Raw genomic sequence first — 10694 nt, 5'->3', positions numbered from 1 at the left:
TTATTCTTTTTAATTCCTGTACGTCTCACCTGTCATGTGGAGGCAAGTATACTGATGCTATGATATATTGCCTGGTCAATTCTACTCTCACTGCCTCCTTCTGCTTGTTGGGGAATACACTATCTTATTATTGTTACTCATCCATGGGGACTGGTGTCAAAGTTCCCACAGTGAGTATAGGATCGTTCTCCTGTGCAAGAAAGATGCATGTTTTCTTTAATTAGTATTTTTCGCACATAACAAACTGGGTTGTAAGTTGAAATTATATGTTTTAATTCTTCCCATTTGGAAAACATTCCTTGGCAATTCCATTGTAATAAGGAAACTATCGTGAATTTCGTGGAGGAGTTTTTGGAGATGAGTCCCTTTTTCTTTTTTTTTAGTTTTGGAGTCCATCTCAGTGTTTTCTCGAAGGTTTAGGGGGGATTGTTTTGTGCTTTCCCCTGCTTTGAGCATATAAGCGATTCCTTGGGGTTCCTTTTTCTACAGAGGGAGAGGATGTTGTCCTTTTCAAATTGCAGGTATTTCTCCCTGTGCTTCCTGGTGTTTGACCCAAGGTCTTAGGTGCTTTTGTTGCAGGTTTTATAGGTGCAGATGGTCGTGTTGTAGTTCCTGGTAAATGATCTGAGACCACTTTGGTTGTGGGTTGCTAGAATTTATATACTTAATGGTGCTAGGGTTGGTCTTTCAGTTGGTAAGGCTGCCAACCATTGTTTTTCTTTAACTGTTAAAAATCACAAGACCTGTCTGAGGCCATGTGCGGTTCTGGCATTTGAAGCGTCGTTTTGGAAAGGGAACATAGGCCATAACATCCATCGCACACCAGGCTGCCATAACCTTATTTAGGAGCTTTTCTTCGTCAAAAGAGAGGATTACCATTGGTGTGTCTACTAATCCATCTATTCCCTTTTTCTTGATGCGTTCTGCCTTTGCATTCTTACGTGTTTCTTCAGAGGACTTCAGGAGTTTCTTATTGAAGACCACTCCCTTAACTAAATTCATATGATAATTTGAAGACTTTTACCTCTACTCCATCAATTTCTTTTAGTTCAGGCAGCTTCACTGTCTGCTGGGCATTTCCTGCTTGAACTAACAAGGTTATCAATGCCGTTAACAACTTTTAGATCTAGGAAAGTATGGACTCGTTGATATAGGATTCCCTACTGAACCTTGTTCCCTTGACATTTCTATTTTCTCTGCTCTTCAAATGGAAGGTAAGGTTCAGTAGTCTGGATTTGGACAGTCGAATTCGTTTCCGGTTCAGTGATCAATGGGCTTTAAATTTCTAGGGGAGAATCCACACCCTGGGTAGAGGAAGAAAAAGGAATATCCATAAGATGTACTATCGAGGTTCATCGAATATCCATTAGATGTACTATCGAGATTCATCCAAACAGTTCACCACCAAGCCAAACAAGGGGAGGGCGTGTCATCCCTTCAGGGAATCCTCCGTGGCTACTGCTTGGATATATGTAAGATTCCCAGCACTCTCAGTCTCTTCAGTCCATTGAGATCGGACCTGGCAATGAAGATGCTAACTTGGCCTAAAACTTTCCTCTCGCTCAGACATGTCTGGTACTAGATTTTTTTTGGTCGATCTGGGTTGCCATCCAAGACCAATCAGTAGTGTTCAAGGAAGAGTTCTGCTCATATTCATTATAGTGCAAAGTTGTCATAAGTTCTTGAGTCACACTTTGTTGACTCCTCTACAGGGACTTTGATGGCTTGGGAGGCCCTGCCAGCTAACACTGTTAGCATTTTATTATCGGGGCATTTATTTTCTTATTTATTGAAAAAATTTCTGCTGCGTCAACATCTAGGGTCATTAGCGGCGTATTCGAAATATAGTGATAATGTGAGGTTTAGGGGGTAAAGCCCCCAGGTAAGAAAGTGCTATATGACATGAAAGGTCATATGGCACTATGGCAAAGTAGGGTTTGGAAAGAGTTAATGGTTAGGGTAAAGTTACAGGTTAAACAGTATTAGAGGGTTGTATGGTTGTGAAAAGGGTAGAGAGGGGTCTGATGGGGTATAGTATAAGGTAAAGGTTGTTTGAAGGGGAAGGAGTTAAGGGAGTAGGGAGCATTATGATAAGACGTAGTGACGAAAACGGCAAAAATGAGTTTAACAGTTCGGATAAGTGGACAGAACGAAGGTATGAAGAAAAGGAAAAAGGGGTAAAAAAAAGACACTGCAAAATTAGTTGAGGTGAGGGCTGAGGACCAAGGTAGGGGCGATCCCATTCATTGGGCCTCAATCCCCGTCTCCTAAGCCCCCACGACAGCAACGAAGCAAGGGATTAAGTAGAAAAGGTAGGCTCACTTGGGGGGGGGGGGGGGGAGATAAGGGCTAATGATAAACCAAAGGAACACTGTGCCCATGGCACCCCCGAGGCCATTCAGGACCAACTCAATCCCCAGTCTTTCATCCTTTCAGCACAGCTCTTGCATATTAAGAAGTGGACAGAAGGCGGAAAGAAAAGCAGAGAAGAAAAGACTATGCAAAATTGGCTGAGCTGAAGGCCCAAGGTAGGAGCAATCCCCAACACTGGGCCTCAGTCTTCTATGACCCCCACGATAACAATGGGCATGGAAGTGGGAGGGTAAATAATCATGGGCATCATTAGTTGGGAAGACTAGTGAAATCAAGAGGTAACTTCACAGTGTACTGTATATGTGCTAATGTTTGAAGTCTGATGAAAGGGGTTTTTACTTTGACATTCTTTAGAGACAGAACTGAGCGCATTCATAAGGTTTGAATACTGAAGAAAGACAAGATTTATATCAAACTATTTATGTTAAAGAATCTGACGATACATTTACTAATTACTAATCACAAAATGTGGCCTTTGATATGTAGTCAAATTTCCAATCAATTTAAAGCCATATCTGATAACACTATACATCATATTGCCCAAGCTATGAGGCGATTAAAATAAAATTAAAATAAAATGAAGAACTTCGATAAATAACAAACACTTTACAAATTATCAACACTTTAATCTCCAGACAACATACAGGAGAATAATACATTTTATAGGACAGAGGATAGGAGTACTAGTCTTAAAACTTGTAATCCTTAGTAATAATAATCCATTTATTCCAGGTTATGCAATTATTCAATGGCTCACTCTATACAATATTGCAACAAAAATTCCTATAATGTGAAAAGTCAAGATCATGCTGATTAAACCTTTGCCACGGGGGAAATAATCCATAATGAATCTCTGTGCAACTTTGAACAATTAAAATAAAAAGAATAGCAAGATACATTCCTTGTACTCTCATATTTTTATTTTATAAACTAGTATTGTACGGGTGTATAGAAAGCATGCATTAAAGTTATTTTTAGAAAAGATTTTTTTTTCTTCTTTATTAATGCAAAACTTGTACATCATTCTACAAGTGCTATAAAATATATAGATAAACACACACACACACACCATATTACTGAAACTAACATAGAGCCTTTGCTCCCTGTGGGTAAAAAATTGGCTAATTTCTAATAAGGGCAACCTTTGAGCACAAAAAACAAAACGAAAATAAAATCCACTTCCCACATCCTGGTACCCGGTCCCTCAAATTTAACTTATCGATACAAGGTCTATCATTACCATCAGTAACTGGTTTTGAAAGATGTTAAGCACAATTTGAATAAGGATGCAACTGAATAAAACAAACAAGATATATATAAAGTGAGGGGGAAAATGTCAGTATATTTTTCATTCATGTTCAACAGATATTATCTGGCTAAGTAAGAAATAAAATGAGCAGTTGGAGATCATAACAAAAATGTGTATAAAACAGCTTTATAACCCAATTGGGAAGAGAAAATTAGAATATTGCTAGAACAACAAAAAGTTTCCATTGTGACAATCTATTAATGTTTAGAATGGCACCACAAATGGCATCACTGATGTCAGTGACTTATATGAATCCATTTAATGGAACACAAGAGAAAAAAGGCAACTTCTTTTTCTTTATTTAATAAAAACCTTCAAATGCCTTTTGTTTTCAGACTATCCTTTTGTGATGCTGATCTATAATAAAGTTGAGTATGAACTTATAACAAATGAGCTAAAAAATAATTAGTTGACTATGAGATTTCAAAAGATGGGGAGGAAATATTAGCACCCAATCCTGGTCTAACTTGTATGTGCTCCACTGCACTACACTAAAACAAACAGCTCTTCTAGAACTCATTCATATAGCACAATTCATTTCCCATTAAAAGAAGAATTCAAGTAAAGATGTACTAAATTTTAAATAAAGTTTACAGCAAAAAGTTATTCTCAGTTCTTAAGAACTCTTTCTGCACTAAAACCTGGCAAACAAGAAGCAGCCAATTTTTTTTTCTTTCTTTCCTCTTTTTATCAGTAAAAAATATCCAGGTCTGTTCATGGGATCGTGGGCAGGGGTTTCGGCAGGATGCATACGTGGTCATGGTTTGGATGGTATCAGGTACCAGAGATCTTTAGGATTGAGCAGGCGGGACCTCCTCTTGGATTGGTACAGATTCCTCCACCTTAGCTGCCTCTTCCTCTCCTACAGCAGCTTCCAGAGCTTGTCTAGCCAACTGTTCTATAGGCTTGAAAGGACTCTCCGTGGGGTTGTTCTCAAGATACTGCAAATATTGGTGATTAGTTATGAAGACAATAATATACCATTAACAATAATAAAATTACACCAGTGCTCCCAAGAAAATATAGTGTTCCCTGTAGTATTGTTTTGCGAGATGTCTCTACATATAGATGGTTTCACAAGTGCTTACCCACCAAGTTGTCCATTAAAAGACCTTGTGACCAACTGATTTCACCTCTCTCTCCTCTCTAATAATGCTATTAACATCAATCCTGTTATCATCATCTCTGACATAATTCTAATTGAGTTATTGACATTACAAATGGCAATATAAAAGAAACAAATATATTTCTGAAAATCAAGGAAGAGGGTACAGAGTTGAGATAGGTAGTACTGGTACTTGGCTCATTAGCGACTACGTATTAGTGAAACCAGCTATGTCTGAAGACAATTAATAAACTCACAGTGGGCATAGCATATACTTTAGAAAACACCTTGAATTTCACAATATCAACTATTGTATGCTCTAATCTGAGCATTTCCAGGTCTAATTTGTAATGGATCGAAAATGAAAGAAAAATACAATCAATAAAGAAAAAGTCTCTTACCTGGTATCCAAAGAGAAGACCAACAAGTATGAGGGCTAAGAAGATCAACTTGACTAACAACCGAACTGTCGCAGCCACCTTGCCACTGCCAGCACTGGGCTCCTCTTCCACTGATTTGGCAACACTTTCTCGTACAAGCCCACTGGATGGAAAAAAGGTCAAATTAATGCATCCGAGTCTTTATTTTGATTGTCCATTTACTAATGTCCTTAATTCTGAGATAATAATGAAAAAAGGGAGGCCAGGATAAAGAACTATATATAGCAAAAGAAGCAATCATCCATCTACTGCAATATCCATAATCTTTGTTTATGGGGGTTGGGAGTTTTCAATTCCTTGGTCCAAGACCCTTACCTTCTTCCGTTGTTGACAATCTTCCGTGATGTGTAGCTTTCAGACGACGTGGAAGTGGAAGTGACAGTGCGGAGTGAGCGTCGTGGAGAAGGAGTGTGCAGTTCAGGGTCAAACACCAAGTCAGTTCTCTCCGACTCTGGTGACAATCAAATACAAACAAGATAAGATATTGGAAGAATGTTGTGAGTCTATTTAATTTAGATCTTGACTTGTAAAATTCAAGTAAAACTTATATCATAATTTTTCTTATCAAGTAATATCTAATGTACGATCCTATTCACACACAATATCAAAGATAATTAGCATAAAAAAAAAAATCACCTGTGCTGATAATAGTTCGTTTGCGGACCTCCGGCTGCAATACAAGGCTGACTGGTACAGACTGTGTTGATGTGGATGGCAGGGTCTTCTGTGGTTCTTCTACAACTGTGAGAAAGAAAGGAAATTATTTTTTGGCAAATTATATATCTAATCTCAATAACTACATGGTTACTGGTCTAATAGCATATTCTGTTATATTCTGTATATTATTTTTCTTGATTAGTAATTGCCATGACAAACTAAGCTGAAGAGCTAGATGGTAAGTAAGCTGTTGTCAAGCTCAACGCTATGGTGTTCTACATATGACAAATAGACATTTTCTGGTGCATAAAGTAAGAACTTGAAACTCCTGTAACCAAAACTTGCCTAAGCTAAAACTTGAGTAATTAGGCCTTTCTTGCTGGTGGGGAATTAGGCCAGCTGGAGAGTTTCTTTTAAATTTAACTCCCAAGTAAACAAAATCACAAATTTTGCATTCTCCATTCTTTTTTCTTCTTCTTTGTGTCTTTCTTTTTTTTTATTTGAACTGCTTTTTGTTTAGCTTTACAAGTTTCCCCAATTTAATGAAGGCAAAACATTGACCACTAAGATAATTCACTAAATGCCCAATTTCTTTCCCAATTAGATATATTATACTATGCAAAATTTCTACCATTCAAGTAACATACCTTCCTCCTCACTGTCTGAGTAATCTTCTTGATCTACATCGCCATTGTACGTTGCTGTTTCTTCTACTGTACCTCCCATCAGTACAACCAATTTTTTCTGGTAGACCTTGCGTGTTGTGTCTGGAATAAATGTGAGATAGAGTGATACAACTGAACTTTTCAAGGTCTTGAAACTTTAGAAAAAATATGTTGGTACTTCTTAGTTTTGAAAAAAAGAAAGGGAAAGAAAGGCAATGATCAAAGAATATATAGATATATATATATACTCATATAGAACAGTTACAAATATATATAATTTCTCTAGCTTCTATACATTCATCATTCCCATTCTAATACTGAATCATTAAGATTCCTGGTTTAATAATCTAGTTACTGAAAATTTTTAGGTGGTGCAAACGGAATTGTTTACTGCCCCAACATCATAAGTCATTAGCAGCGTACTCGTTAATATTTTAGTGTCTAAATTATACATATAAAGTTATACATATTCTATATATTCTTTTATAAAATTATATTTATATTTCATGATATATATTAGTTTCTAATAGGAAGTTTAAAAGATTATGAACAGAATCATATTCATCTCTCAAGACATATTTTTTTTAAGTAATGGGTCTCCTTAAATATCTATTCAGTGTTTCCTCATATATATGATGACTTTTATAATATGGGCTATATTTATTTGTTAATCTTGTGTGCTCTATTCTGATTTTTGTTAGCACTACTACTACTTTTCTTTTCACATTGGAGCTTATGATCCAGACATCAAGGTCATCTTTAATATCTTACAGCTTATTAAATGATGTACTATTCTACTGGTTTCTCTGATCTGAGGCTTCAGGTCAGAGTGTGGAAGAGAGGAATCAAAAGCAGTGGGAAGGGAAGCAGCAGCACTGTCCTTTTTATCTGCTAGTTCATTAACAGAAATACCAACATGAGGTGGTACCTAGCACAGGATGATCTTTTTCCATGATGATACCAATGTCAGCCAGTCCTGGAATTCTCTTACGAATGGGTGGGAAGAGTTTAAACTTTCAACAACTTGACAATTTTAAAAGTGTCTAAGGATGGCATATAATTCTGCAGTAAATACTGAAGCTGTTGGAGGGAGGCTCCCCACACTTTCTTTTCGTTTGCTAATAATATTGGCATATCCTACTCCATTTTCAGATTTTGAGCCATCTGTGTATATATTTGTTGAGGTTCTATTTTTAGAAATATGTCCTAGAAACTTCTGCTTTATTTCTATATCAGGTTTTCTTTTCTATTACTATGACATTCACCTTTAATTCATTTGTCCATGGGATTTGTGGTAGGACCCTACTTAGATTTAAAGGGAGACGTGCTATAAGATTTCTCATTTTCCTACCGAAAGACTGTCTGAGGTTCATATAAGCACATAGCTGTAGCTTCTTGAGTGGCAGGTATTTTGTGCTGATTCAATAGGTGGATATTTTTCTCTCTTTTCTTGTTCTTGAGGCTGCCTGGTTTCCAAAGAAGTTCTTTGTTGTGATGTCTGTAATTTGCTTCTCAACTGATGACATAGGATCTTGGCCATGAGAATTCTGTCTGCTTCTGAGGCCTGGGAGATAAGAGGCTGATCCTCTTGTGTTCTGTGAGTTTCTACATTTGAGCATTTTTTCTGCTGTACTGATGATTTCATTATCCCTGCATAGTTTTTGGATGAATGTTATTATGGGGTGCCATCCTTCTTGCTTCAGTTTAGGACAACTGTTTTTCTTTGATTGTTAAAATCTTTCTCTAGTTTGTAAAAATCACAAGACTTATCTGAAGCCATGTGCAGTACCTCACAACTGGCAAACTTAAGGGTACTACACATGTTCAGATCTAGTGTGTCCACACTTTACACAAATATGTATGTTTGACCTGCACCATTTTCCAACATGACCAAACATCCATCACATACCAGGCTGCCATAACCTTCTCTGGGAACTTTTCTTTATGAAAAGAGAGGATCTGCATTGGTGTGTCTACTAAGCCATCAATTCCCTTCTTTCTGATGCATTTTACCTTGGTTAATCCTTGTTCTGCCATTTCAATTTTAAGAGTTTATTCAGAGTATTTCAGAAGTTTCTTATTGAAGATCACCCTCTTAACCAAATTCATATAATGATTTGGTTTATCTTTTGTCTTTAGTCCATTTCACATACAAAATTTAGGTATAACAAATGAGAATATGTACAATACTTAAAATACAAAAAGACGGGCATTCAGAGTCAATGGTTTACTATCTGTAGTGATAAAACAATAATTTTCCACATTCATCTTGATAATTCCTTATTTTCCATTTTCCCCAAACATCTTTGATATATCAAGAAGTATATCTTTATCCTCTTCCCATTTGCCCACTTTCTGTGCGTCATCCTTAATGTGTGTCCATTCCTTATGTGTCTTATCATTGCAGTACCTGTTTATTTTGCCCCATGACCCCTTTTCTTTCAATGTCTCTTGGATTTTTCTATTGAGCTCAATAGATCCCCACTGAACCTAAATATATGGGTGTATAGTGTTTATACCAGCTTTATCTGTTGTATACAACTGTTCTCTGTTGCTGACATTTAGTGAAAACTGTTTCCTCTGAAATTTAACTTATTTTTCCCTATAGCTAACTTAACCCAAAGCCGATGGGCATGGCATACATGTATATGCCATGCCCACTGTGAGTTTACTTTATTAATTGTTTTTACACATAGATGACTCCACTTCTACTAAGTAACAATGAGCCAATTATGAGTACTACCCATCTCACATGTTTATCCTTTTTCTTGATTGTCAAAAATATTTTAAGGTTTCTTATATTGCTGTTACTAATGTCAATAACATTATTGTAATTAAAATGTCTAAAATAAGAATAACACCGTTGATATTCATAGCATTTGAAAAAAAAAAAGGAAATTTTCACAAATACAAGGAAAGGTGAAATCAGGTAAAGTTACAAGGTCTACTGACTCATTTGTGGCTAAGCACATGCAGAGCCATTTATGTGCAGACACATTTCACGAAAGTTTTTAAATAAGCATAGCTTTTTCCCCCAGCGCCATTGGGTTAACATATAATGGGAAATGATCACTGAATAATTCACTTAACCCCATGGTAAGTTAACTACTCACATTCCATAATACTATAATATTATTAGGTTCCATTACGCCTTTAAAGTGTCCTTTCCCCCCCCACAATATTTTGCAAATGTTTGCCTACTTGTCTTTCACTATTTCCCATTTTTTGTTCCCTCCTGATCTTTGCACTTCACCAGGAGTGATCTCAGGGTCGTAGAGGTTGTTTCACTCACTACACTTTATTTTTCTTTCTTTTCCTTTAATAGATAGTTATCTTCCAGGCCGTACTTTGTTCCTTTGCAGGAACACTAGTATTTTTCTTTTTCATTTTGGTGTCTTTGGGGGGTGTTCCTTTCACAGCCTCCTCTCCCTTTTTCTGTTCTTTGGTTTCTTTGTCCAATACTTGTGCCAGCCAATTCTGGACTTGTGCTCTTACCACAGAACCTACACTGAGCATCCTGCTGACAGGTCCATGACTTGTGGCCCCATTGGCAGCACTTCAGGCACAAGACTGGTGGCTCCATGTACAGAGCCACCCTCCTGTACCCTACTTCAGAGATAAATTCTCTCTCTGGCACTTCTCCTTTCACATGGGCATTGAGTTAACTTCACTCCTCACCTTTTTCACCCAAATAAATGTTTTAGCGTCCAGATGACAGTATGGGTTCAGTATCATTAGACAGTGAGCAATGGTAACTTTCATCAATTTTTTTACCTTGGAAGTCGCCACTGTCCCCTTGTATCCCTTAGTCTTCAGGATCAGCTCCGCCTTGCCTGCCTGCACAGTGAGATACAGCCTGCCTCTGCCTTCCTTTTACAGTGGCTTGAAACCACGATGATCACGACCTACTTGCATGGGCCACTAAATTTGCCATGAAACTCATGATGCACAGCAGTCTTTTCCTGCCATTCACACTCACAACATTCTGGGTTCCTGTTTCCATTACCTGGTCACTTTCTACCTAGTCATTTTTCTTTCTCTTCTTCCACTTGCATCCATTTTCACTTCCACAAAAGTCCACGCTTCCTTCACTTTTTTCCTTCTTATGGGATCCCCTTACATGTCTGTTTAGCGAGGAGAGATTT

The 10694-nt window shown here is 37.3% G+C and overlaps 1 protein-coding gene across 2 annotated transcripts in view; it reads right to left on the bottom strand.

Annotated features, from left to right (window-relative positions):
- Window positions 1-2777: 2777 nt before the first annotated feature.
- The window catches only part of LOC119579561 (emerin homolog 1-like), a 14972-nt gene continuing 7055 nt past the window's right edge, over window positions 2778-10694 (bottom strand). For both annotated transcript variants that reach the window (XM_037927516.1, XM_037927565.1), the window contains exons 3-7: window positions 6532-6651; window positions 5864-5968; window positions 5543-5678; window positions 5189-5330; window positions 2778-4623 (exon numbers count right to left, since the gene is read on the bottom strand). In XM_037927516.1, the coding sequence (XP_037783444.1) occupies window positions 4474-4623; window positions 5189-5330; window positions 5543-5678; window positions 5864-5968; window positions 6532-6651 (653 nt within the window). In that variant the 3' untranslated portion in view covers window positions 2778-4473. The remainder of the gene's footprint in view (window positions 4624-5188; window positions 5331-5542; window positions 5679-5863; window positions 5969-6531; window positions 6652-10694) is intronic.

This window comes from Penaeus monodon, chromosome 1 (genome assembly GCF_015228065.2).
Source record: "Penaeus monodon isolate SGIC_2016 chromosome 1, NSTDA_Pmon_1, whole genome shotgun sequence".
In the NCBI taxonomy this organism is placed as follows: Eukaryota; Metazoa; Arthropoda; class Malacostraca; order Decapoda; family Penaeidae; genus Penaeus; species Penaeus monodon.
The sequence above is the reverse complement of the archived record's forward strand: the minus strand, read 5'-3'. Positions and strand labels throughout refer to the sequence as shown.